This window comes from Oncorhynchus kisutch, linkage group LG5 (genome assembly GCF_002021735.2).
Source record: "Oncorhynchus kisutch isolate 150728-3 linkage group LG5, Okis_V2, whole genome shotgun sequence".
NCBI lineage: Eukaryota > Metazoa > Chordata > Actinopteri > Salmoniformes > Salmonidae > Oncorhynchus > Oncorhynchus kisutch.
Window position 1 is genome coordinate 56444666 of NC_034178.2, and position 24787 is coordinate 56469452.

General features: G+C 43.4%; 1 protein-coding gene across 1 annotated transcript; it reads right to left on the minus strand.

Moving 5' to 3' along the window:
• Positions 1-297: 297 nt before the first annotated feature.
• Positions 298-24085, minus strand: slc6a14 (solute carrier family 6 member 14). Its single transcript, XM_020484140.2, has 15 exons — positions 23900-24085; positions 23302-23476; positions 16270-16401; positions 13617-13778; positions 13243-13381; positions 12945-13077; positions 11446-11586; positions 11230-11365; positions 11015-11107; positions 10791-10916; positions 6807-6925; positions 6602-6701; positions 3300-3409; positions 2995-3162; positions 298-783 (listed from the first exon to the last, which is right to left on the minus strand). The coding sequence occupies exons 1-15, from the start codon at positions 23960-23962 to the stop codon at positions 622-624; spliced, it is 1959 nt and encodes a 652-aa protein (XP_020339729.1). The 5' UTR covers positions 23963-24085; the 3' UTR covers positions 298-621.
• Between the last annotated feature and the right edge of the window lie 702 nt (positions 24086-24787).

The window sequence follows — 24787 nt, forward strand, 5'->3', positions numbered from 1 at the left end:
AACATCTGCACCATGTAATGTCTAACCCACTCTAATAAACTCCCAAAATATGAATGCATCCTGCTGTATGTCACTTTACTTCCTTTGTGGTCAACTACATTGCACTTGAACTGTGCAGAATCACTGATCTACAAATCACCTTGCATCCCACATAACTACTCAGTAAGTGATCAATATTAGCAACTCAACTTTAATAAAATAAAATGTTTAAGTATTCAACTAGAGATTATTATTATTATTATTTCCAATGACGGCCAACCTTGCTCAAACACCCTCTGTCAGTTTAGTTTCAATAGAATCCATTTAACAAACAGCGAATAGCAGAGAGAGTAGTCCTTTATTACGGTCAAACGTTACCAGGCTAAGTGGTCATTAACATGACAGTTTAAGTTAAGGCATTGACATTTAACAAGTAGAAAACATGTACACAAAAAAAAAAACATTTAAAATCTGTGATGTTAAAATTTTAAAAGCTGACCACACCACAGTGCAAAGTGAAACAAAGCATGAATCATTGTGATCAGATAGTGGTAAAAAGAAATAAGTATACAACGCTTATAAAAACCTTATGAAAAGTGGTGATACCAAATGTTGACACACACACACACACACACCAGGGGGTTAGAGGCGTGTGAGGTGGTTGGAGATGTGGTAAACATTGTTGTCTGGCAGGTGGAGAGAGTTCTTCCTATAGTACCGTTGTCCGTCTGCATAACGCCCGCCACGGTGGACCTCCAGGTATGGACCCCAACCCTCCACAGGAGAACACACAGCACACATACGCTGCAGACAGAGACACAATGCACTGTAATAGAGAGGATGCTTGGAGATACACAGGCAGAATCATATGACCCACCCTTCAGTGGGTCATATGATTGAATGTAGTCTGGCCCAGGAGTGGGAAGGTGAACGGAAAGGCTCTGGAGCAACGAACCGCCCTTGCTGTCTCTGCCTGGCCGGTTCCCCTCTTTCCACTGGGATTCTCTGCCTCTAACCATATTACAGGGGCTGAGTCACTGGCTTACTGGGGCTCTTTCATACCGTCCCTGGGAGGGGTGCGTCACTTGAGTGGGTTGAGTCACTGATGTGATCTTCCTGTCTGGGTTGCCCCCCCCCCCCTCCTCTTGGGTTGTGCCGTGGCTGAGATCTTTGTGGGCTATACTCGGCCTTGTCTCAGGATGGTTAGTTGGTGGTTGTGCTTTGGCAAAGTGGGTGAGGTTATATCCTTCCCGTTTGGCCCTGTCCTGGGGTGTCCTCGGATGGGGCCACAGTGTCTCCTGACCCCTCCTGTCCCAGCCTCCAGTATTTATGCTGCAGTAGTTTATGTGTCAGGGGGCTAGGGTCAGTTTGTTATATCTGGAGTACTTCTCCTGTCCTATTCGGTGTCCTGTGTGAATTTAAGTGTGTTCTCTCTAATTCTCTCTTTCTTTCTTTCTCCCGGAGGACCTGAGCCCTAGGACCATGCCTCAGGACTACCTGACATGATGACTCCTTGCTGTCCCCAGTCCACCTGGCCGTGCTGCTGTTCCAGTTTCAACTTCCACCTGACTGTGCTGCTGCTCCAGTTTCAACTGTTCTGCCTTATTATTATTTGACTATGCTGGTCATTTATGAACATTTGAACATCTTGACCATGTTCTGTTATAATCTCTGCCCGGCACAGCCAGAAGAGGACTGGCCACCCCACATAGCCTGGTTCCTCTCTAGGTTTCTTCCTGGGTTTTGGCCTTTCTAGGGAGTTTTTCCTAGCCACCGTGCTTCTACACCTGCATTGCTTGCCGTTTGGGGTTTTAGGCTGGGTTTCTGTACAGCACTTTGAGATATCAGCTGATGTACGAAGGGCTATATAAATACATTTGATTTGATTAACACTAGAAATGCTAAAGAAGTAACATTGGCTGCATTTGATTCTTTTTTTATTACTCCACCATTAAAGTCAAGCCCCCTGACGACCTTCATTTTTACTAAATAAGTCTATATTACACACTGCAGTTAGAATCTTAATATCGCAAACAGAACTGGAGTTATAACCAGTTTTAGAAGGGAATGTCATTTTTCGTATGGTTTTGCTGTAAGTTATGATGGGGAGAAAGGGTGCGTTGATGAGCGAGGGGAAGCGAATAATGCATAATGAAGAACAGGGTGGGCCATTCTATTGCATTGGCATATTCTAATCATAATCTCAATATGGTATGTACCTTATATCAGTCCACTGAATCCAAGCAGTCTTAGTCTACTCTGGTCTACTTGGAGTACACAGTGAGATCGTGTGTAATTTACAATAAGAAGACCAAGACGAATGGATGCACATGCTGCGTTAGCGCCGCTACAAGATCTGAATGAAAATGACTCGGATGGTGGGGAAGAAATGAATCATGACATATCTGATGCTGACCGTCAGCCTGAATCTACAACTCATAACATGCCACACACATGCTACTGTCTATCTATCCTTTTGCCTAGTCACTTTACCCCTACATATATGTACACAGCTAACTCAATTACCTCTGAACATCGACTTGGTACTGGTACTCCCTGTATACAGGGCATTAGGAAAGAATTCAGAACTCTTGACTTTCCACATTACTATGTTACAGCCTTCTAAAATGGAATTTGTTTTAATCCCTCAATCTAAAACACAATACCCTGTAATCACTAGGAAAAACAAAAAACAGGTTCGTAGTCATTTTTGCAAATGTATTAAAAATAAACAGAAATGTCACATTTACATAAGTATTACATAAGACCATTTACGCAGTACTTAGTTGAAGCACCTTTGGCAGCAATTACAGCCTAGAGTCTTCTTGGGTATGACACTACAAGCTTGGCACACCTGTATTTGGAGAGTTTGGTTTGATAAACTGCATGCTTTTGACCTGAACTTTCCAGGACCTGGGTTTGATACCTGGCTAAAAAAAGGATTGACAATTCCAGGAGAAGTTCCAAACACTCTCAGAAGTCCTAAGCATCCACATCTCTGCCAGACACACCTACCTGCCACGGGTTTCCTTGGGCACAGAGTATTTTCCAGACGGCGACGAGGGGTATCCAGATGAGACAGAAAGCGATCATACACCATCCCAGAGCCACACCCCACGCAGGGTACTGCACCGTACCGTAGGATGGCGGACGGAAAGTCAACAACGACCACACCAAGATCACCTACACAATACACACATGCATTAGAGAAGTGTGTATGCGTGCCAGAGAACAGGGGTTAAAGAAATGAGGACCCTGGAACAGAGAGCCAGGTAGGATAGAATCTAAATTATTAAGAGAAAGACAGAGAGATTACTCACAGTGATGACAGCAGGAGTGATGAAAAACCAGCATGCTCTCCACCACAGCCAGAAGAGAGAGCTCCTCGTCCCAATCATCATCTCTATGTCCTTAATGAAACGATTTCCTCCTTCAAACAAACACAGAATGTGCCATACTCTATAACATGTACTATACTGTATATAGCTATAATATAACATGCAATATATACACTGAGTATACAAAACATTGAGAACACCTGCTCTTTCCAATGACCAGGTTAAGCCAGGTGAAAACGATGATCCCTCATTGATGTCACTTGTTAAATCCACTTCAAAATCAGTATAGATGAAGAAGAGACAGGATAAAGGATTTTTAAGTCTTGAGACATGATTGTGTATGTGTGCCATTCAGAGGGTGAATGGGCAGGACAATATATTGAAGTGCCTTTAAACGGGTTATGGAGGTGCACCAGTTTGTGTCAATAACTGCAATGCTGCTGGGGTTTCATCCACCACCCAAAGGACATCCAGCCAACTTGACAACTGTGGGAGGCATTGGAATCAACATGGGCCAGCAGCCCTGTGGAACGCTTTCGGCACCTTGTTGAGTCCGTGCCCCAATGAATTGAGGCTGTTCTGAGGGGGAAAATGGGGGAGGGGGGCACCCTAATGTTTGGTATACTCAGTGTATGTGCATTGTGATTGGACAAAAGCAATGACAATACAGCCCCTCCATAGCCTCTCTTGAAAAAGCCCAACCTTGACCCAGAAAATAGAAAAAACTATTGGCCTATATCGAATCTTCCATTCCTCTCAAATTTGTTTGAAAAAGCTGTTGCGCAGCAATTCACTGCCTTCCTGAAGGCAAACACTGTATAGGAAATGCTTCAGTCTGGTTTTAGACCCGATCATATAACTGAGACTGCACTTGTGAAGGTGGTAAATGACCTTTTAATGTCATCAGACCGAGGCTCTGCATCTGTCCTCGTGCTCCTGTCCTCCTCCTTTTGATACCATCGATCACCACATTATTTTGGAGAGATTGGAAATGCAAATTGGTCTACACGGACAAGTTCTGGCCTGGTTTAGATCTTATCTGTCAGAAAGATATCAGTTTGTCTCTGTGAATGGTTTGTCCTCTGACAAATCAACTGTAAATTTCGATGTTCCTCAAGGTTCCGTTTTATGATCACTATTGTTTTCACTATATATTTTACCTCTTGGGGATGCCATTCAAAAACATAACGTTAACTTTCACTGCTATGCGGATGACACACAGCTGTACATTTCAATAAAACATGGTGAATCCCCAAAACTGCCCTCACTAGGAGCCTGTGTTTCAGACATAAGGAAGTGAATGGCTGCAAACCTTCTACTTTTAAACTCGGACAAAACAGAGATGCTTGTTCTAGGTCCCAAGAAACAAAGATCTTCTGTTGAATCTGACAATTAATCTTGATGGTTGTACGGTCATCTCAAATAAAACTGTGAAGGACCTCTGCGTTACTCTGGACCCTGATCTCTCTTTTGACGAACATATCAAGACTGTTTCAAGGACAGCTTTTTTCCATCTACGTAACATTGCAAAAATCTGAAACTTTCTGTCCAATGATGCATACAAATGTATCCATGCTTTTATTACTTCTAGGTTAGACGACTGCAATGCTCTACCTTCCGGCTACCCGGATAAAGCACTAAATAAACTTCAGTTAGTGCTAAATACGGCTGCTAGAATCCTGACTACAACCAAAACATTTGATCATATTACTCCAGTGCTAGCCTCCCTACACTGGCTTTCTGTTAAGGCAAGGGCTGATTTCAAGGTTTTACTGCTAACCTACAAAGCATTACATGGGCTTGCTCCTACCTATCTCTCTGATTTGGTCCTGCCATACATACCTACACATACGCTACGGTCACAAGACGCAGGCCTCCTAATTGTCCCGAGAATTTCTAAGCAAACAGCTGGAGGCAGGGTTTTCTCCCATAGAGTTTCATTTTTATGGAATGGTCTGCCTATCCATGTGAGAGACGCAGATTCGGTCTCAACCTTGAAGTCTTTCCTGAAGACACATCTCTTCAGTGGGTCATATGATTGAGTGTAGTCTGGCCCAGGAGTGTGAAGGTGAACGGAAAGGCTCTGGAGCAACGAACCGAACTTGCTGTCTCTGCCTGGCCGGTTCCCCTCTCTACACTGGGAATCTCTGCCTCTAACCCTATTACAGGGGCTGAGTCACAGGCTTACTGGTGCTCCTTCATGTCGTCCCTAGGAGGGGTGCGTCACTTGAGTGGGTTGAGTCACTGACGTGATCTTCCTGTCTGGGTTGGCACCCCCCGTTGGGTTGTGCCGTGGCAGAGATCTTTGTGGGTTATACTCGGCCTTGTCTCAGGATGGTAAGTTGGTGGTTGAAGATATCCCTCTAGTGGTGTGGGGGCTGTGCTTTGGCAAAGTGGGTGGGGTTATATCCTTCCTGTTTGGCCCTGTCTAGGGGTATCATCAGATGGGGCCACAGTGTCTCCTGACCCCTCCTGTCTCAGCCTCCATTATTTATGCTGCAGTAGTTTATGTGTCGGGGGGCTAGGGTCAGTTTGTTATATCTGGAGTACTTCTCCTGTCTTTTATCCGGTGTCCTGTGTGAATTTAAGTATGCGCTCTCTAATTCTCTCTTTCTCTCGGAGGACCTGAGCCCTAGGGCCATGCCTCAGGACTACCTGGCATGATGACTCCTTGCTGTCCCCAGTCAACCTGGCCGTCCCCAAGCCACCTGGCCGTGCTGCTGCTCCAGTTTCAACTGTTCTGCCTGCGGCTATGGAATCCTGACCTGTTCACTGGACGTGCTACCTGTCCCAGACCTGCTGTTTTCAACTCTCTGGAGACAGCAGGAGTGGTAGAGATACTCTTAATGATCGGCTATGAAAAGCCAATTGACATTTACTCCTGAGGTGCTGACTTTCTGCACCCTCGACAACTACTGTGATTATTATTATTTGACCATGCTGGTCATTTATGAACATTTGAACATCTTGGCCATGTTCTGTTATAATCTCCACCCAGCACAGCCAGAAGAGGACTGGCCACCCCTCATAGGCTGGTTCCTCTATAGGTTTCTTCCTAGGTTTTGGCCTTTCTAGGGAGTTTTTCCTTGCCACCGTGCTTCTACACCTGCACTGATTGCCGTTTGGGGTTTTAGGCTGGGTTTCTGCCCAGCACTTTGAGATATCAGCTGATGTACGAAGGGCTATATAAATACATTTGATAACATAAAAAAATCCTCTATATGTACCCATCACACAATATATTCTGTAGATGTAGCTATAACATGTAATATACTTCCATTTACCGTAGAAGTAGAAAATCCCAACAAGCTCCAGCAGAGCAGCGATCAGTAGAACAAAGCCAGCACAGAACTGATCCATCAGAGTCACCCAATATATCCCTGCCTGGAGTGACACACAGACAGTAATCACACGCATTCGCAAGAAATTAATGTGAACGAAATTGTGGTATCTAAGGACCTATTTTAGTTATGGTAACTAAGGACTTACCTGGGTTACGCACGGCAGGCCGAGCAGGAAAAGGATGGCACAGGTTCCCACAGAGATGATAGAGCGTTTTGATTTGAACCTTTCAGGGAAGGCATCCTGTAGGCAGGTGGAGATGACCTCTGAGGGAACACGGCAAGAGTCAGAGGTCACTGTCCAGGTCTAGTTAGTAGTGTGTGTGTGTGCAAACACACACACGGAAAGTATTCAGACCCCTTCACGATTTCACGTTACATTTTAGGCTGTATCAAAACTTTTCCCCATCAATCTACACAATACCCCATAATGACAAAGCACAAACAGTTTATTTTAACACATTTATAAACAAATGTAACCTGAAATATCATATATTCATATGTATTCAGACCCTTTACTCAGTACTTCGTTGAAGCACCGTTGGCAGCGATTACAGCCTTGAGTCTTCTTGACTATGACGCTACAAGCTTGGCACACCTGTATTTCGGGAGTTTCTCCCATTCTTCTCAAGCTCGGTCAGGTTGGATGGGGAGCGTCACTGCACAGCTATTTTCTGGTCTCTCCAGAGATTGGGTTCAAGTCCAGGGTCTGGCTGGGCCACTCAAGGACATTCAGAGACTTGTCCCGAAGCCACTCCTGCATTGTCTTGGCTGTGTGATTAGGGTTGTTCTGTTGGAAAGTGAACCTTCTACCCATTCTGAAGTCCTGAGCAGGTTCTCAGCAAGGATGTCTGCACTTTCCAGCGTTTATCTTTCCCTCGATCCTGACTAGTCTCCCAGTCCTACTGCTGAGAAAATAAAAATAAAACTTCACACAGCGTGATGTTGCCAGATTTCCTCCAGACGTGACATTTGGCATTCAGGTCAAAGAGTTCAATCTTGGTTTCATCAGACCAAGGAATCTTGTTTCTTATGGTCTGAAAGTCCTTTAGGTGCCTTTTGGCTAATTACAAGCACGCTGTCATGCGCCTTTCACCGAGGAGTGGCTTCCGTCTGGCCACTCTACCATAAAAGGCCTGATTGGTGGAGTGCTTTAGAGATGTTGTCGTTCTGGAAGTTTCTCCCATCTCCACAGATGAACTCTGGAGCTCTGTCAGAGTGACCATTGGGTTCTTGGTCACCTCCAAGGCCCTTCTCCCCCGATTGCTCAGAGTTTCCGTGCGGCCAGGTCTAGGAAGACTCTTGGTGGTTCCAAACTTCTTCCACTTAAGAATCATGGAGGCCACTGTGTTGTTGGGGACCTTCAATGCTGCAAAAAGGTTTTGGTACCCTTCCCCAGATCTGTGCCGACACAATCCTGTCTCAGATCTCTACGGACAATTCCTTCAACCTCATGGCTTGGTTTTTGCTCTGACATGCACTGTGTAACGGATATCGTCCTCTTCGTCTGAGGAGGAGTAAGGATCGGACCAAAGCGCAGCGTGGTACGTGTTCATGATGATTTTAATAAAAGAAAGCACTGAATCAAAACAATAAACGATGACGTGACTATACCAAAGCCGAAACAGTACCATGTGACCAAACACTCACACGGAAACAAAACACCCACAACCCAACAGTGAAACCCAGGCTACCTGAGTATGATTCTCAGTCAGAGACAACTAACGACACCTGCCTCTGATTGAGAACCATACAAGGCCGAACACAAAAACCAACATAGAAAAACAAACAGACTGCCCACCCCAACTCATGCCCTGACCATACTAAAACAAAGAATAAAATAACAGAACTATGGTCTGAACGTGACACACTGTCAACTGTGGGACCTTACTTAACAGGTGTGTGCGCCTTTCCAAATCATGTCCAATCAATTGAATTTACCACAGGTGTACTCCAAATCAAGTTGTGGAAACATCAAGGATGATCAATGGAAACAGGATGTGCCTGAGCTCAATTTCAAGTCTCACCTGAACAGAGCAAAGTACAGAGAGAGATCATTGATGAAGTCCTGATCACTCTAGAGCAGGTTCTCACATTGGGGCGAAGTTCCACCTTCCAACAGGACAACAACCTTAAGCACACAGCCAAGACAAAGCAATATTCTTGAGTGGCTCAGCCAGAGCCCGGACTTGAACACGATGGAACATCTCTGGAGAGACCTGAAAATATCTGTGCAGCAATGCTTCCCATCCAACCTGACAGAGCTTCAAAGGATCTGCAGAGTAGAATGGGAGAAACTCCCCAAATACAGGTGTGCCAAGCTTGTAGCGTTATACCCAAAGAATACTTGAAGCTGTATTCACTGCCAAAGGTGCTTCAACAAAGTACTGAGTAGAGTAATTACACTACCAGTCTAAAGTTTGGACACTCACTCAAGGGCTTCTTTATTTTTTATTACTTTCTACATTGTAAAATACATCAAACCTAAGCAATATGGAATCATGTAGTAACCAAACAAATAGTGTTAAACAAATCAAAATATATTTCACACTTGAGATTCTTCAAAGTATCCACCCTTGCACACTCTTTGCATTCTCTCAACCAGCTTCATGAGGTAGTCACCTGGAATACATTTAAATTAACAGGTTTGCCTTGTTAAAAGTGAATTTGTTGAATTTATTTCCTTCTTAATGCATTTGAGCCAAGCAGTTGTGTTGTGACAAGGTAGGGGTGGTTTACAGAAGATAGCCCTATTTGGTAAAATACCAAGTCCATATCATGGCAAGAACAGCTCAAATAAGCAAAGATAAACAGTCTACCATAACTTTAGCACATGATGGTCAGTCAATCTGGAAAAGTAAGAACTTTGAAAGTTTCTTCAAGTGTAGTCACAAAAACCATCAAGGGCTATGATGAAACTGGCTCTCATGAGGACCGCCCCAGGAAAGGAAGACCCAGAGATACCTCTGCTGCAGCCCAAATAAATGCTATTCAGAGGAGACTATGTGAATCAGGCCTTCATGGTTGAATTGCTGCAAAGAAACCACTACTAAAAGGACACCAATAAGAAGAGGAGACTTGCTTGGGCCAAGAAATATGAGCGGTGGTGTGATAGTGCTTTGCTTGTGACACTGATTTATTTAGAATTCAAGGCACACTTAACCAGCATGGCTACCACAGCATTCTGCAGCGATACGCCATCCCATCTGGTTTGCGCTTAGTGGTACTATCATTTGTTTTTCAACAGAACAATGACCCAACACATCTCCCGGCTGTGTAAGGGCTATTTGACCAAGACGGAGAGTGATGGAGTGCTGCTTCAGATGACCTGGCCTCCACAATCCCCCGACCTCAACCCAATTGAGATGGTTTGGGATGAGTTGGACCGCAGAGTGAAGGAAAAGCAGCCAACAAGAGCTCAGCAAATGTGGGAACTCCTTCAAGACTGATGGGAAAGCATTCCAGGTGATAACCTCCTGAAGCTGATTGAGAGAGTGTGCAAAGCTGTCATGGTGGCTACTTTGAAATATCTCAAAAATATTTTTTTGTTGAACATTTTTTTGGTTACTACACGATTCCATGTGTTATTTCATAGTTTTGATATCTTCCCTATTATTCTACAATGTAGAATAAAGAAAAATCCTGGAATGAGTAGGTGTCCAAACTATTTGTTGTTTAAATACTTATTTTTCTGTGCATTTTAGTATTTTGTACACCAACGTCAAAAAGCTGAAAATACAATATTTTTTGTTATGGAAAATATATTTCATAGCGTTTTAGATGCTACAATGACTCTCTACACTATACTTGCTTGTTTTGGCACAAACTGAAATTAGGTGAACTATTCCAATTTTAGCAGTCAGGAAGTGGCAGAGCAATTTCTACATAGTGCATCTTTAAAAATGCATGGGAGTGTATGAGTATTTTCAAAAACTTTCCAAGTGTATTTCCAAATACATTCCAATATTCACCTACTGGTCTTTAAAAAAAAATATATATATATATATATATATCTAAATACTTACTTCCAAATGTTTTTGAAAGTAATTGAAATACCCCAAATAGTTGGCAGTAAGTGAAATACCCTGGCGTGTGTGTCCCATGTGCATGGGTGTGTGTGTGTCTGACTGACCTATGCCAGCGAACTGCGAGTCCAGTCCAAGGGTGAGCAGCATGAAGAAGAAGAGGATGGACCAAAGAGGAGAAATTGGCAGCTTGGACAGGGCATCAGGGTACGCAATAAATGCTAGGCCAAAACCTACACGCATGCACACGCGCACACTTTGTTAGTGTTTGTTAAGTGGCTATTGTGTCAGTAAGGTAAAGCTAAACACAGTACAGTGGTGTACTACTCACCTGCCTGGGCCACCTCGGATACAGGCTTTCCATAGACATGAGCCATGTGACCTAAGATGGAGAAGATGGCGAAGCCTGCAAACACACTGGTACCTATAGAGTGCCATTAAACGGGAAAGGAAAAACGATGTACTGGAACAGAATGAAACCTTGAAAGTTCTTCTTTATGATGCCATTAGCATCCATCTGGTGCGTGTGTGGTGTTTGAGTCATACCACAGTTGGTGAGGCAGACCGTCAGTGCGTCCTTGAACACATTGTTGTGGAACTTGTTATATGAAGACAGGGCCGTGACACCACCCCACGCTACTGACAGAGAATAGAAGATCTGTGTGGCTGCATCTCTCCACACCTGCCAGAAATACCTACTATTTAGTTATTTCAGTCAAGCATGTGTATTTTGAGTTGACAGGTAAGAGGTTAGGCTCTAACCTCTGCCTCGCCCAGTTTTGTGAGGTTGGACTGGGAGCCAATGTAGAACTCTATCCCGTCTCTGGCGCCCTCTAGTGTAACTCCCCGGATCAGAAGAATCAGCAACACCACATAGGGAAACGTAGCGGTGAAATACACAACCTGGGGACAGACACACACAAAAATATTAGAGGGACACATGCACATCCGAAAGACACACATTAGAAAGACAGGACCAACTCACACACTAGTGGGGAGCAGGTCAGCTCTTTGTTCGCCCGCAATTGCTAATAACCCATCGACAACCACCCAAGTATATGTAATAAGTTTAAATCGAAGGCCCGCACCCGACCCTAACCCTCTAATATAGAGAATGTTGTAGGTTACCGTTAGGTTTTTTTAGTACTAAGTTTGCCTGATTTCAGATATGTTTTTGCTTGTAACTTCTAATGATTTGGTAGGCTATTTGTAAGTCAACTTGTCTATAATTAGATATGTGCAGCATCTCTTCTGTCATTGTTGCCCAAGACTAAATAAACCCTTGCTTACCAGAATCTAGTTGATATCGATAAAGTTCTCAGTCATCTCTGATACTTCCATGGAGCAAAGATGTTTAGGGCCCGGCAAGAAAATGAAATAACTAAAACTTAAAAGATGTGTAAAATTTCCAAATAATATCAGTTTGACCGGTTGTAAGGAAATAGAAAGCTGTGAAAACAACCCAACGTGTTTCTCATAAGATTTCAGTTCAGCTTGGATGCATATTTTGTGGTTGAAATAGTATCAGCTTTTATGATGCTGATAAAGATTGCACTGCGACAAACTGTATCTAACTGCAGATTTGCATTCTCTCAAGAAGCTGAAAGAAAGAAATCATATTTCTCCACTCCACTTTTCCCACTGTGAGTAAAAATGGTGCCTACATTTGTATCATGCTGTATCATTTTACTGCAAGAAATGCTTAAATTCTGCAGTTGTTAATATTAAGGCTAAGTGAGAGGTTATAGACCTACAGTCAGTTTCCATTTAACCCATCAACAGTAGGCTACAATTCCCTTGACGTGCCATAGGCCTATTTGAAGTCCCCGTCTTGTGACTGTGAGGCACTGTACAAATTTGACAACCACACATAACATAGCCAGCACTGCTATCATCCTCTTTGACCACTTCAAATATTACTTTTCTGGCCCTCCCTTGTCTTTATTTTCAACTCTCCATTTCACAGCTTTTCTCTAAACTCAGACATTGTCCTTTTTTTCCCTCCGTGGATCGACGTTAACTTGTCCTGCCCGTTCCAAATGCATTTGGCGACTGACATGTAAGCTACTTGGTGCACGTACAGTTAGGCCCTAAAGCTTATGCCAGCTAGCCTAAAATAATGAAAGGTAGCATTTTCCCTTTAAACAATATTTCATGACCCTAAACCTGCTTGCCTCGTGGATATAACTGCGGCGATTGTGGGTTATGGGTCAACCCGCACATCACTATCACACACACAAACAGGAAATGGTCATACAGACTTTTCCTGAGGACTTGATGCCTTTGTAAAGGGCAGCAGCGATGAGCAGCCATCCCAGTAGCAGACAGAGAGCCAGATGCCAGACCACCGGACCGGTCTCATCCAGACCACTAGACCTTTGTAAGGCCACCAGGCTGGGGATAGACAAAGAGATTGTCTGACTGTAAGGTGGTCAATCTTACAGACAGGATCAGTTTCAACATAGCATTATAGAGACAACCTGGCATTCAACACAACCTGTGTGACCTCTGAAGTATTTTCAACTTAGTGAAATTGAATCAAGTGTGTGTGTTACTCACTCCCAATACTGTTCGCTGGGGCTCTGTACTGGGATGCTGATGATGTTTTCCTTTGGGCAAGTCTCATTCTCCCACAGCGTCATGTTGGCTACAATTACTGGTTCACTCCAGTTGGTAGCTAGGGTATTGTTGCACACTTCTGTAGAGGTCAGAAGCCATTGTCAGAGTGGTAACGTTACATGGCACTCTGTTCAGGTTCACCTAGGTCATGTTCATTAAAGCATATCATGGAAAACATTAATGTCAGGTAATGGAAAATATTGGTCAAGGTTATTTTGTTTGGAGCCTAATTAACATGATAGAAGAGTAAAAGCTGCACAACAGGGCAACTTCACTACATCTTTAGATGTGACACTACATTATAAAACAGGTACCTCTAGGTGTGAGGCTACAGTTGCTGTTGGACCAGTAGAAACAGTCACTCCATGGCAGAGGGGACTGGAATGAGGCAAACATGTAGTAGAGACTGTAGGAAATGATGACGTTGTAGTAGATGCCTACTAACGTACTGACCAAAACCATAGCTACACCCACACCTGGAGAGGATAGGGAAAGGGAGAGTGAGGAGAGAGAGCAGGAATTGAGTTAGATGTAAATCAAGGCGGATTCTTCAATATTTGAATTTCAATTAACTTTCTGAATAGATTGAATCGTCACCATCCCTGATAGCAGTGACTTTATTGACAAGTTCTGTGAAGTTCCATCTTTATCACATACTGATTCAGCCGAAGGTAAACAGCCAGAACCAGTGCTTCCTGGTATACTGGTCAACCGGTCACATTGTAGTTCCTCATCTTGAGATTTATCTAATCAAGGAAGTCCCATTGAGGAAAACATTCTATTTTCCAAGGAAGACGTAACAGAGAACACATGATAAGTGAGACATTCTATGGCAGGAGGTATCCGCCAAAGCATGTGAAAGAATAACTACAGTGGCAATGTACAAAAATTACACTGACCACAAATACACAATTCGAAAGATTTTACTGAGTTACAGTTCATATAAGAAACTCAGTCACTTTAAATAAATTCATTAGTCCTTAATCTATGGATTTCACATGACAGGGAAAACAAATATGCATCTGTTGGTCACAGATACCTTAAAAAAAGAAAAAAAGAAATAAAAGTAGGTGCGTGGATCACCATTTGCCTCATGCAGTGCGACACATCTCATTTGTATAGAGTTGATCAGGTTGTTGATTGTGGCCTGTGGAGTATTGTCCCACTCCTCTTCAATGGCTGTGCGAAGTTCCTGGAAATTGGCGGGTACTGGAACACGCTGTCGTACATGTCGACCCTGAGCATCCCAAACATGATCAAGGGGTAATTTCATTTTCATCTGTGTACATTCAAATTGCCAGTAATAAAATGCAATCGTGTTCGTTGCCCGTAGCTTATGCCTGTCACCACATGACACTCATCAAATCAAATTGATTTATAAAGCCCTTCTTACATCAGCTGATATCTCAAAATGCTGTACAGAAACCCAGCCTAAAACCCCAAACAGCAAGCAATGCAGGCGTAGAAGCACTCATCACCATGTGCCCGGTACAGTTGAAACAGGGAATCATTCATGAAGAGCACACTTTTCTAGCGTGCAAGTTGCCATCGAAGATGAGCATTTGCCCACTGAAATCAGGTAAAACGCCAAACAGTAGTCAAGTCAACGAGCAAGCTGATGAGCTTCCATGACACGGTTTGACAGTTTGTGCTGAAATTCTTCAATTGTGCAAACCCACAGTTTCATCAGCTGTATGGGTGGAAGTGAAAAAGCTGGATGTGGAGGCTGGCGTGGTTGCAGGTGGTGTGCAGTTGTGAGGCCAGTTGGACGTACTGCCAAATTCTCTAAAACATAAAATTCTCTGGCAACAGTTCTGGTGGGCATTCCTGCAGTCAGCATGCCAATTGAACACTCCCTCAAAACATGTGGCATTGTGTTATGTGACAAAACATTTGTGGCTTTTTGTCCCCAGTTCACCTGTGTAATGATATACCACACTTATCAGGTGGATGGATTATCTTGCCAAAGGAGAAATGATGAGGATGTAAACAAATTTGTGCTAAACATAATAACAAAATAAGATGTGCTTATGGGCAATTTCTACAATTTCTCTTTTCAGAGAAATTTTCAGCTCACAAACAAGTATTACTAAGAAATTGCTTACATGCACATCCTAGAGCAATTTTTCTTAATCCTGGTTCCGGGGATCCAAAAGGGGTGCACATTTGCTCTAGCGCTACACACCGGATTGAAATAAACAACAAATGTGAATCAGGTGCGTTACGTTGTGCTAGGGTTAAAAACAAAAAACAGGATTTGGAAACACTACCCTTGACAGTTTTATAACTAACCAATAGCAGTAGAGAAGGACTTGGTCCAATATGCACCATGAATGTGTTCTGTGTTTTGGCACATTCAGCAGCTAGAGGCCAGTCTGACAGAGTGATACAGTAACCCATTGGGCTTCGTAGGGTTATAGGTTAGCTCAGGGGCTGGGTACATACAGTAAATGGACTAGCAGCCTTATAGGGTTAGCCCTGGGTATAGACTGATAGTTCCTCCAGCTCATACATCGAGTTTAGATTCAGGTCATATGGTTAACCATTAATACACTGCTCAAACAAACTTGATACAATTTTCCTCTAAGGTCAATAAAGCTGATCCCGTGGTGTAATGGGCTGTCTGCTCACACAACATTCAAACAGAGAGTAGTAGCAAACACTCCCCAAAAGGTCTGAGTGGTGAAGGGAATGGATGAGTTCCTAGAAGTGGAAAGAAAGTCATACAGCTGGTCCCAATCCACTCCTTAACCATTCCCTTTGGCCCTTTACCCTTCAATGTCTGCAGATCTGAAGAGTCTGGCTAGGTATAAGCAGTGCAGTGGTGAAGGTTCCAAAAACATAGCTTATACCTTACATACTGTATCTGCAAACATCGAAGGGTTGAGACGAAGAGTAATGGGTAGACATTGAATTGGGACCGGTTTGGGCTTAGGTGGTAAATTAGGGGTACAGGCTTAGTCTTACCCTGAAATATGGGCAGAGCCCGCCACACATTGACAGGGCCTTGGCTGCAGAACTGACCAAAGGAACTCTCCAGGAAGAACAGAGGTATACCAGCAACAGCCAGCATGATGACATACGGGATGAGGAAAGCACCTAGAGACAGAGAGGACAGAAAACTTGACACTAATAACAAATGAAGGATTATGAGGTAGCCAGCAGATGGTGGAAGCGTATATGGGCTTAACTACAATAATCTGAAATGAATCTTTAAGAATGTTCTGCCATGGTCTAGTTTATAAGTTATTATAGGGTAGGATTCCCAAATAGGCGGCCTGCGGGACAGAGTTGGCCAGTAGGTGATTTTATTAGGCCCCCCAAGTTCTGACACTTATAATTATTTTGGGACATAAGACTAAAATCACCAGGAAATAAGCTTCAAGTGATTTTAATTTAGGAAATCTATTGCCATGTAAACCCACACATAAAGAGGCATGTGAGCTTATCAAGGTTTTAAATGATTCCGTTTTTTGTCAAATATGTGATCGGTTAGTTTTTTTGCAGTCAATTTGCAATGTTGAAATTTAAACTCAGCAAAAGAAACGTCCATTTTCAGGACCCCGTCTATCAAAAATAATGAGTAAAAATCCAAATAACTTCACATATCTTCATTGTAAGTGGTTTAAAACACCGTTTCCAATGCTTGTTCAATGAATTAATGAACATGCCCCTGTGGAACAGTCGTTAAGACACTAACAGCTTACAGACGGTAGTCAATTAAGGTCAGTTATGAAAACTTAGGACCCCAAAGAGGCCTTTCTATTTACTCTGAAAAACACCAAAAGAAAGATGCCCAGGGTCCCTGCTCACCTCCGTGAATGTGCCTTAGGCATGCTGCAAGGAGGCATGAGGACTGCAAATGTGGTCAGGGCAATAAATTGCAATGTCCATACTGTGAGACGTCCAAGACAGCGCTACAGGGAGACAGGACGGAGAGCTGATCGTCCTCGCAGTGGCAGACCACGTGTAACAACACCTGCACAGGATCGGTACATCCGAACATCACACCTGCGGGACAGGTACAGCATGGCAACAACAGTCAGAGTTACACCAGGAACGCACAATCCCTCAATCAGTGCTCAGACTGTCCGTAATAAGCTGAGAGAGGCTGAACTGAGGGCTTGTAGGCCTGTAGTAAGGCAGGTCCGCACCAGACATCACCGGCAACAACGTCGCCATTGGGCACAAACCCACCGTCGCTGGACCAGACAGGACTGGCAAAAGTGCTCGTCACTGACGAGTCGCGGTTTTGTCTCACCAGGGGTAATGGTCGGATTAACGTTTATCGTCAAAGGAATGAGCGTTACACCAAGGCCTATACTCTGTAGCGGGATTAATTTGGAGGTGGAGGGTCCGTCATGGTCTGGGGCGGTGTGTCGCATCATCGGACTGAGCTTGTCATCATTGCAGGCAATCTCAATGCTGTGCATTACAGGGAAGACATCCTCCCCCCTCATGTGGTACCCTCCTGCAGGTTCATCCTGACATGACCCTCCAGCATGACAATGGCACCAGCCATACTGCTTGTTCTGTGCGTGATTTCCTGCAAGACAGGAATGTCAGTGTTCTGCCATGGCCAGCAAAGACCCTGGATCTCAATCCCATTGAGCACGTTTGTGACCTGTTGGATTGAAGGGTGAGGGCTAGGGCCATTCCCCCCTGAAATGTCCGGGAACTTGCAGGTGCCTTGGTGGAAGAGAAGCAAGCAAGAAGCAAGAACTGGCAAATCTGGTGCAGTCCATGAGGAGGAGATGCACTGCAGTACCTAATGGAGCTGGTGGCCACACGAGATACTGACTGTTACTTTAGATTTTGACCCCCCTTTGTTCAGGGTCACATTATTCAATTTCTGTTCGTCACATATCTGTGGAACTTGTTCAGTTTGTCTCAGTTGTTGAATCTTATGCTCATACAAATATTTACACATGTTGCTGAAAATAAACGCAGTTGACAATGAGAGGACGTTTCTTTTTTTGCTGAGTTTATAACTATGTTCCGGCCCCCGACCATCTGCTCAAGGAAATAAAATAAAAAGAATTGGCACACGGCTGAATGCAACTGGGGACCCGTTATAGGGTATTGAGTTACTATTGAACAGGTGTGTCATTAGCGCACACTAAGCAAGCTTAGGTCACTGTGTAGGTGTGTGTCAGTGGAGGCTCCTTCTCAGATGAAGGGGAGGACCATCCTACTCAGTGAATTTCAGAAAAACCTAATGTCAACATAAGATAAAACTATACTAAATATATTAATTTTACCAAAATTATTAAAACTGTTTTGAAATGAGGGTCTTCAGTAGCCTCAACAGCACCTTCTAGGGTAGAATAATAATAGTGTAGGTGGAGGAAAAATATATTTTCCATCCTGCTCTTGGTACTTTGACTTCAATACAAAACCTAGGAGGCTCACGGTTCTCACCCACTTCCATAGACGTACACAGTAATTATGACAACTTCCGGAGGACGTCCTCCAACCTCAGAGCTCTTGCAGCATGAATTGACATGTCCATCCAATCAAATGATCAGATATTAATCTGGAACTGAAAGCAGAAGCTACAGCTAGCTAGCACAGCCGTGCATCAAGTGTGGTGTGTTGTTGACTCAGAAAGTTGAACAGTTCTAAACAAATTATTTTCCTAAATTAAGGATAAGCAGTTCATTACCTTTCACTTACTTAGCTAGCTAAGGCAGCTAATATAGCCTACTCAACACCCTGACTCAAACAGCGAGGAATGCCATTTATGTTAGCTAGCTGGCTAAGGCAATCCAACACTGCAACTCTTCCAAGTCAAGGTAAGCTTTCGGTTTTAGTAATGTACTGCCGCCGATGCCTGCCAGTCTAACTGCTAGCTGTACACATAGATTGGATTGTGGGTTTACTAATGCGTTAGTTCTAGTAGGCCTAGCTATGTTGACTATGACAATAGCAAATATGGTACGTTTACATGCACACTAATAATTTCATATTAAACTGGTTATGGTACTAGGCAGATTATGCAATTTAAAAAATTCAAAAAGGCATTCCAGCAGTGTATTTGTTCTGTGCGTGTGCTTACACCTGCCAAGCGAGCCTCCCTCTTTAGGGCTAGTGAAGTGTGTTGGGCGCAACAATGTACAATACTGTTCAAAGGTTTGGGGTCACTTAGAAATGTCCTTGTTTTTGAAAGAAAAGCTCATTTCTTTTGTCCATTAAAATTACATCAAATTTATCAGAAATAAAGTGTAGATATTGTTAATGTTGTGAATGACTATTGTAGCTGGAAACGGCTGATTTTTATGGAATATCTACATAGGCGTAGATAGGCCCATTATGAGCAACCATCGCTCCTATGTTCCAATGGCACATTGTGTTAACTTATCCAAGTTTATCATTTTAAAAAGGCTAATTAGTCATTAGAAAATACTTTTGCAATTATGTTAGCCCAGCTGAACTTCTTTAGTGCTGACTAAAAAAAGCAATTAAACTGGCCTTCTTTAGACTCGTTGAGAATCTGGAGCATCAGCATTTGTGGGTTCAATTACAGGCTCAAAAATGGCCAGAAACAAATAACTTTCTTCTGAAAAGTCTGTTCTTGTTCTGAGAAATGAAGGCTATTCCATGCAAGAGATTGCCAAGAAACTGAAGATCTGGTATAACGCTGTGTACTACGCCCTTCACAGAACAGCGCAAACTGGCTATAACCAGAATAGAAAGAGTGGGAGGCCCTGGTGCACAACTGAGCAAGAGGACAAGTACATAGAGTGTCTAGCTTGAGAAACAGATGCCTCACAAGTCTTCAACTGGCACATTCATTAAATAGTACCCGCAAATCAAATTAAATTTTATTGGTCACATACACATGGTTAGCAGATGTTAATGCAAGTGTAGCGAAATGCTTCTGCATCTAGTTCCGACCATGCAGTAATATCTAACAAGTAATCTTACAATTTCACAACAACTACCTTATACACACAAGTGTAAAGGAATGAATGAGAATATGTACATATAAATACATGGGTGAGCGATGGCCGAACGGCATAGGCAAGATGCAGTAGATGGTATAGAATACAGTATATACATTTGAGATGAGTAATGTAAACATTATATTAAGTTGCATTGTTTAAAGTGACTAGTGAGACATTTATTACATCCAATGTTTTATTATTAAAGTGGCTAGTGATTTGAGTCAGTGTGTTGGCAGCATCCACTCAATGTTAGTGATGACTGTTTAACAGTCTGATGGCCTTGAGATAGAAGCTGTTTTTCAGTCTCTCGGTCCCAGCTTTGATGCACCTGTACTGACCTCGCCTTCTGGATGATAGCGGGGAGAACAGGCAGTGGCTCGGGTGGTTGTTGTCCTTGATGATCTTTTCGGCCTTCCTGTGACATCGGGTGGTGTAGGTGTCCCGGAGGGCAGGTTGATTGTGCCCGGTGATGCGTTGTGCAGACCTCACTACCCTCTGGAGAGCCTTGCGGTTGTGGGTGGAGCAGTTGCCGTAGCAACTTTTTGCCTCTAAAAGTTTGTGTTTTTGGTGACAAGCCAAATTTCTTCAGCTTCCTGAGGTTGAAGAGGCGCTGTTGCGCATTCATCACCACGCTGTCTGTGTGGGTGGACCATTTCAGTTTGTCCGTGATGTGTACTCAGAGGAACTTAAAAACTTTCCACCTTCTCCACTACTGTCCAATCGATGTGGATAGAAGGGTGCTCCCTCTGCTGTTTCCTGAAGTCCACAATCATCTCCTTTGTTTTGTTGATGTTGAGTGTGAGGTTATTGTCCTGACACCACACTCTGAGGGCCCTCACCTCCCTGTAGGCCGTCTCGTCGTTGTTGGTAATCAAGCCTACCACTGTAGTGTCGTCTGCAAACTTGATGATTGAGTTGGAGGCGTGCAAGGCCACGCAGTCATGGGTGAACAGCTTAATGACGAGTTTGGAGGGTACTATGGTGTTAAATGCTGCGCTGTAGTCGATGAACAGCATTCTTAAATGGGTATTCCTCTTGTCCAGATTGGTTAGGCCAGTGTGCAGTGTGATTGCGATTGCATCGTCTGTGGACCTATTGGGGCGGTAAGCAAATTGGAGTGGGTCTAGGGTGTCAGGTAGGGTGGAGGTGATATGGTCCTTGACTAGTCTCTCAAAGCACTTCATGATGACGGACGTGAGTGCTACAGGGCGATAGTCGTTTAGCTCAGTTACCTTAGTTTTCTTGGGGACAGGAACAATGGTGGCCCTCTTGAAGCATGTGGGAACAGCAGACTAGGATAGGGATTGATTGAATATGTCCGTAAACACACCAGCCAGCTGGTCTGCGCATGCTCTGAGGACGCGGCTAGGGATGCCGTCTGGGCCGGCAGCCTTGCAAGGGTAAACACGTTTAAGTGTTTTACTCACGTTGGCTGCGGTGAAGGAGAGCCTGCAGGTTTTGGTAGCGGGCCATGTCGGTGGCACTGTATTGTCCTCAAAGCGAGCAAAGATTTTGTTTAGTTTGTCTGGGAGCAAGACATCGGGGTCCGCGACGGGGCTGGTTTTCTTTTTGTAGTCTGTGATTGACTGTAGACCCTGCCACATACCTCAGGTGTCTGAGCCATTGAATTGCGACTCTACTTTGTTAGAGTAACAATGATCCAGAATTAGTCCAGCCCGGGTCGCGCATTCGATATTCTGATAAAAATTTAGGGAGCCTTGTTTTGATCCATTGTCCTGGGTGGTGGACCAAACAGAGGATCCGCTTCGGGAAAGTCGTGTTCCTGTCTCAACGTCAACAGTGAAGAGGCGACTCCGGGATGCTGGCCTTGTAGGTAGAGTTGCAAAAGAAAAAGCCATATCTCAGACTGGCCAATAAAAAGAAAAGATTAAGATGGGCAAAAGAACACAGACACTGGACAGAGGGAGCTCTGCCTAGAAGTTCAGCATCCCGGAGTCGCCTCTTCACTGTTCTGGTTAGAGCCAGTTTGCTTTGTTCTGTGAAGGGAGTAATTCACAGCACTGTACCAGATCTTCAGTTTCTTGGCAATTTCTCACATGGAATAGCCTTCATATCTCAGAACAAGAATAGACTGAGTTTCAGAAGAAAGTTATTTGTTTCTAGCCATTTTGAGCCTGTAATTGAACCCACAAGTGCTGATGCTCCAGCTACTCAAGCAGTCCAAAGAAGGCCAGTTTTATTCCTTCTTTAAATCAGAACAGGTTTTCAGCTGTGCTAACATAATTGCAAAAGAGTTTCCTAATGATCAATTAGCCTTTTAAATTGCTAAATTTTGATTAGCTAACACATTGTGCCATTGGAACACAGGAGTGATGACTATCCACAATAGTCGCATTATTGTATGCATGTAACCGCACTCGATGTAGGCTGTGCAGTGGTTAGCAGTTAGGGTATGAAGGTTTGACTCAGATACGTTTTTTTCAACTGGTCACAGACAGCTGTTGTGTTGTGCACTTAACACCAAGCAAAGGGAAAAGGTGAGAGGAGAGAGAGCGGAGATCCGAGAAGGAATGTGCATGCTATGAAGGTGAACAGGTGATCAGGGGTTGATTCATTTCACCCATTCTGTTGCAAAACATTTCTTAAACAGAAGGAAACGGAACAAAACAGGATGAAACTATCAGAATTTGTCCAATAGAAACTCTACTTTTAGATGTTCCGTGTTGCCACTGTTTGGACTAGTGACTACAGCCTAGATCAGCTAGATGATGGCAAGAGTGTGCAAGGCGGTATTGAATGTGTCACCATCCGCCACCTTGGTTACTCCAATTTGTCTCTCAACCTGTGTACCTACGTTATAAACTTTCATTGGTAGGCTAGGTTGTAGCAACCTCATGATGGGTATTGGGCAAATTCGAGTATCATATAATAGACTAAACATTGAGCTGGGTGAATGGAGTATGAATGACAGTCATCCAATAGGCTGTAATAGAAATTAGGCCATGCTCAAAAATCATCATCCCTAATCTTAAACTGCACCGAGAGCCACTGGTGTGTGTGTGTGTGTGTGTACAAGTGTGTCCCCACTTACCTCCTCCATTCTTATAGGCCAGGTAGGGGAACCTCCATACATTCCCCAGACCCACAGCATAGCCAATCATAGACAACATATACTCCCTCTTATTGGTCCAGTTCCCCCGGTCAATATTCTCATCATTGCTGCCCACATAGGAGTCCTGCTGCTGCTTCTCATGGTCATCCTTAACCTGTATCACAGACAGATAACGCAAGCACGCACATAGTAAGTGAGAGCATATTTCATAAAGCTTAGAAGGCAATGTCAAGCCATTGTTACATACGTGCAACACACTGGAATTCGTTTTTATTCATTTACAGTGAATAGCATCCCAACCGTGACAGAGAAGTAGGCTATACAGTTAAATTCTCCATTCCAGATTAATTAGAATTCTACCTGTTTGTTTTTTGGACCGCGCAAATAACAGCATATTTACCCATTAATCGCTTCATACATTTTAAGCGTTTATCTTTATAAGTAGGCTAATCTCCCCAATTAAATAAATAAAAAGACAGTCGTCCGAATGAAGTTGCTTTGGTCAAAATATCGTTCCTCCCGCCAACAACCATGACTTAATTAACTGTTACACCAAGACAGTTGCATATCATCCTACCGTGTCAGTGGCCGCGGGGTTTGTAAATATTACGTCTGTGAAACTGCTCCAATATTTCCTCATTTTGCTGCTGTTTGTCACATTAAGAAGTGATGTGATGAGAAGCGTTTGTTCGGGACAGACAGGTACACAGTTATTTAAACTCCCTTGAGCCTGAGTGACACGCTCGTCTCTCTAGCCAATCGCCGCTCGGATCCCGGAATCATCTGCATTACCCGCCCACCAAATTATAGCTTGAGTGAAACTTTTGAAACCGCGTGCGCCCGCATGCGTGTGTGTGTGTGTGTGTGTGCGTGTGCGCGCGCGTGTTTCCAACCAGAGTGGTAAGACATACTGTACCTATAGTATTTTCTTGTAAATAGACCTAAATCGTTCATTATTTTGTCCTCGTCCAGATATGACTAACTATTTCCAATGGTGTAAAAAGTACCCAATTGTCATACTTGAATAAAAATAAAGATATCTTAATATAAAATGACTAACGTAAAAGTAAAAGTCAATGCAGTAAAATACAACTTGAGTAAATGTCTAAAAGTATTTGGTTTTAAATATACTTAAGTATCAAAAGTAAATGTAATTGCTAAAATATTAATTATTCCACATTCCTTATATTAAAACCAGAAGGCACAATATTCTTGTTTTTTATTTATTTACAGATAGCCAGGGGCACACTCCAACACTCAGACATCATTTACAAACGAAGCATTTGTGTTCAGTGATTCTGCCAGATCAGAGGCAGTAGGTATGACCAGAAAGGCTCTCTTGATAAGTGTGTGAAATGGACCATTTTCCTGTCCTGCTAAGCATTCGAAATGTAACTATTACTTTCGGGTGTCAGAGACAGTGGAGTGAAAGTAAAAGTTGTCAAAACTATAAATATTAAAGTAA

Bases quoted from the DNA above. Each gene is read 5' to 3' on its own strand.
- slc6a14 (XM_020484140.2), bottom strand. From the start codon at position 23,962: ATGAGGAAATATTGGAGCAGTTTCACAGACGTAATATTTACAAACCCC. The intron at 13,078-13,242 runs GTGAGTAACACA...GTCTATCCCCAG, and splicing joins CCCAGCGAACAGTATTGGGA to CCTGGTGGCCTTACAAAGGT. The intron at 3,410-6,601 runs GTAAATGGAAGT...GTTTGTTTGAAG, and splicing joins TGGGATTTTCTACTTCTACG to GAGGAAATCGTTTCATTAAG.